Genomic DNA, 3,630 nt, shown 5'->3' on the forward strand with positions numbered 1-3,630 from the left:
TCCAGACCCATCTGGACACAACCCTGAGCCATGTGCTCTAGGGTGGCCCTGCTGGAGTAGGGAGGTTGGACCAGATGACCAACTGTTGGTCCCTTCCAACCTCACTGATTCTGTGATCCCATTTCCTCCACCTCTGGCACAGCCCATGTGCTGGAAGCTGGCAAGATTGCTTACATGAAGAACTAGGAATTCCTTCCCTAGACAAACCCCAGGAGTGCTTTTGTGGTTAGATTGTTCCTGGGTTCATTCCAACAAGCAGCAAGACCACACTAGGTTTTCTCCACCCCCTCCATCAAGCATCACCATACAACACTATTCTGCACTAGTCCTGCTGTCATACTCTGCTGCACCCAGGCCAAGATGCCCTTGGCCTCCTTGGCCACCTGTGCACCCTCTTGGCTCCCACTGAGCTGTGCCACCAGCACTGCCAAGGCCTTTGGGACCAACATCTCTGTCCCCACTGCTCCCCCAGCCTGGAGCTGCATGGGCTGTTGTGTGCCAAGGGCAGGACCAGCACTGAGCCTCAGTGACCCTCATGCAGTTCTCCTCAGCCTATTGATAAAGTCAGTTCAAATCTGTCTGTAGAGCTTTCCTACCCTCAGGCAGATCCACACTCACACCCAACTTAGTGTCCTCTGCAAACTTACTAAGGATGCACTCAATCCTCAATTCCCACGTCCAGATCATCAGTGAAGAGGTTAAACAGAACTGGCCCCAACATTGAGCCCTGGGGAACATCACTAGTGACAGCCCCAACTGCATTTAGCTCTGTATTTATTTATAGTGCAGCTTTTTCCTCTGTCACTGTCATACTTGCCACTGTTTTGCCATAACTTTTCAAACCATTCCAGTGCAGTCACAATTGCCAATACATTCCTACAACCTCTATGAAGCATCAGTGCCTGGAGACAAAGCCCCAAATCCAAGAATTCAGATCTGATGAACTCGCCCCTGTCCTACCAGTGCATACACATTCCAGACTAGCCCAAGCTGCATTCAAGCCCAGCATATGCCAGAGAGAAGACAGGAGGAAATTGAGGCTGCCATGGGATAGAGGAAAGAGGTAGAAAGCACACAAATCTACCCAAAGCTTTGCTTTGGCACTTGGAGGACACCTTTCATTGAATTGGCAATGTAAACCTAGGTAACATGCATTTTTCTAACCATTCTGTGGGTAGCAAAGTTATTTCAGATGACAACACTGACCTGAAGTGTTAATGTATCTTAAATAGTATTGCTTTGAGGAGATAAACATCAAGATGACTCTCAAATGCATTGTCAGAGTGGATTGTAGCCTGAGTAAGCTTTGTCTATGACACTCATAGAATGGGATTTTGCAAAGCTTATCCGGCTACATACAGCAGTTTCAAGGAAAAACCACATCTAAGATCACATACAAAACAATGTTTTTTTAAAATATCATGACATTTTAAAAAAGACTAACAATTTATTTGAAGGAAATGTCACTTCTAAAGCTGTGGAGCTGCAAATACACATCCAATCTGCCATTTCTAGCTCTCTGGAAATTAATGGACTTCAGATACTATCAGATCTAGCACAGTGTCTGATGACATCCAACCTCCAGAGTTACAGAAGGGATATATTTTTCACATCTGCTTGAAATGAGACTTTGCTACATTTATTTCTGAGTTAAAACAAAGGCAAAACCAAACCTGTAAACCACTACTGTAACAGCAGTTAGCAGCAAGAGTGGGTGACAACTGTCAGGCTGCAAACCTAAGTTATGCCCTTTCTTCCTGTCAACTCTTAGTCAGATATGTCAATAAATACAGGAGCTAACACAAAATTCACCACTATAAGAAAATACATCATATGCTACAGTTTGGAGTGAAATCATGGAATCAACTGGGTTGGAAAAGACCTCCAAGATCATCCAGTCCAACCCTACTGTGGTTACTAGACCATGGCACTAAGTGCCACATCCAGTCTCATCCTGAAAACCTCCAGGGATGGGGAATCCACCACCTCCCTGGGCAGCACATTCCAATGCCTGATCACTCTCTCCATAAAAAATCTCTCCCTAATATCCAACCTAACCCTCCCCTGGCAGAGCTTGAGTCTGTGCCCTCTTGTCCTGCTGCTGGTTGCCTGGGAGAAGAGACCAACCCCCACCTGACTCCAACCTCCTGTCAGGGAGGTGAAGAGGGTGGTAAGGTCTCCCCTGAGCCTCCTCCTGCAGTCCTGGCTGCTTAATTTGGAATATAACCTTGCCTGCTTAGAACTAAACAGTTAAACCTTTTCTTTGTGTAGGTGATTACTCTTTTACTCACCATTAGAAAGTTGTTCTGTGATTAATTTTATCTCTATTCAGAGCCTAAATGTGAAAAAAATGACTCAAGTCATTTACTGAAAGAAGATATCATAGGCACCATAATATATATATATCTATATATCTATATATTTTTTCTTTTTAAACAAAATCTAGTGATGAACACGCATTAACAGGATGGAAATTAAAAGGCACATTCAGGCAAAAAAAAAAACCCCAACACAGTGTGCAGGATGCTGCATTTTAAGAAAATCATTTATGCTCTGAATAACAGATTGGATCAGAAACGAATATCCTGGCACATTCCAACCTGTCAGGGAGAAAGTCAGTCTTGTCAGAGCTGTGCAATTCAAACGACAGAATCATGTTTTGATGCTGAATGTTGTTCTCTTCGAAGGTCAGTATAAGGCTTATAACCAAGTGCACATTCAGAAGACTCAGCTCCAAATGTCTTGTTTTCTGAGTGCATAGAAATGCAATGAGCAACGAGGAGATTCCTTGAAAAAAGAGTTAATTCTTCTAGGTGTGCAAATCTCAAGTACTTGAGCGTCTCTCAGGTCTTGGAACGCACTTCATAATCGCAGCTCTCCACAGGGCAGGGGCAAGTAAAAGGCTTAGGGTAGTCACACTCAGAATGAGAAGATAGACCTGCAAAAGGCAAATAAAAGGCATTACTTCTCTGAGTTACATGGTAGTACGAAGTAGTGACTAGAATTCTGAGGAGATCAGACTGGACAGTGTTTTCAAGAGACTTCACCTGTCTCTTCCTAATCAACTTGGCATATTGCTACCAAAGCAAACAAGTGCTCAAACCATCTTATTGCCTGTTTAATGGCTTGAAGATACAATTACAACACCACCATTATGAGCTTACAGAAAAACATTCATAGAGTCATAAAACCACCAAGGTTGGAGGAACCTCTGAGATCATCCAGTCCAACCATTAACCTGTCACTTCTGGAACCCCTAAACCCTAAACCAGATCCTCCAGGGTCAGATCCAGATGCCTCTTCAACACTTCCAGGGATGGTGACTCCACCACCTCCCTGGGCAATATCCCAGTGCCTCAACACCCTAACTTAATTGTTTATATGTATAGTTAAGAGATCAATTTTACAGTTCAGTATTTGCTAAAAGGTCAAAGGCCAAGGATGGATTTTACACTGAAAAAAATGAAACAAAAGTCTCTTCCACTTACACTTCTTGGTCATACAACCTCTCTGGGCAATCTGTTCAGTGCTCAGTGACTGCACAGAGAAGAAGTTCTTCCTCATGTTCAGGTGGAACTGCCTGGGCATCAGGGTCCTGCCCCCGGGGAGGGATAACCCCAAGCACCAGCA

At 44.0% G+C, this 3,630-nt stretch overlaps 1 protein-coding gene across 1 annotated transcript; it reads right to left on the reverse strand.

Moving 5' to 3' along the window:
• Nucleotides 1–2,293: 2,293 nt before the first annotated feature.
• Nucleotides 2,294–2,938, reverse strand: TMCO3 (transmembrane and coiled-coil domains 3; the record flags this gene model as incomplete). The annotated part of the gene is given in 4 exon segments (XM_009078648.1): nucleotides 2,294–2,414; nucleotides 2,601–2,728; nucleotides 2,731–2,827; nucleotides 2,829–2,938. Coding segments are annotated over 4 exon segments (456 nt in total), but the record flags the coding sequence as incomplete, so codon positions are not given.
• Nucleotides 2,939–3,630: the final 692 nt, after the last annotated feature.

Source organism: Acanthisitta chloris, unplaced genomic scaffold, assembly GCF_000695815.1.
Source record: "Acanthisitta chloris isolate BGI_N310 unplaced genomic scaffold, ASM69581v1 scaffold39147, whole genome shotgun sequence".
In the NCBI taxonomy this organism is placed as follows: Eukaryota; Metazoa; Chordata; class Aves; order Passeriformes; family Acanthisittidae; genus Acanthisitta; species Acanthisitta chloris.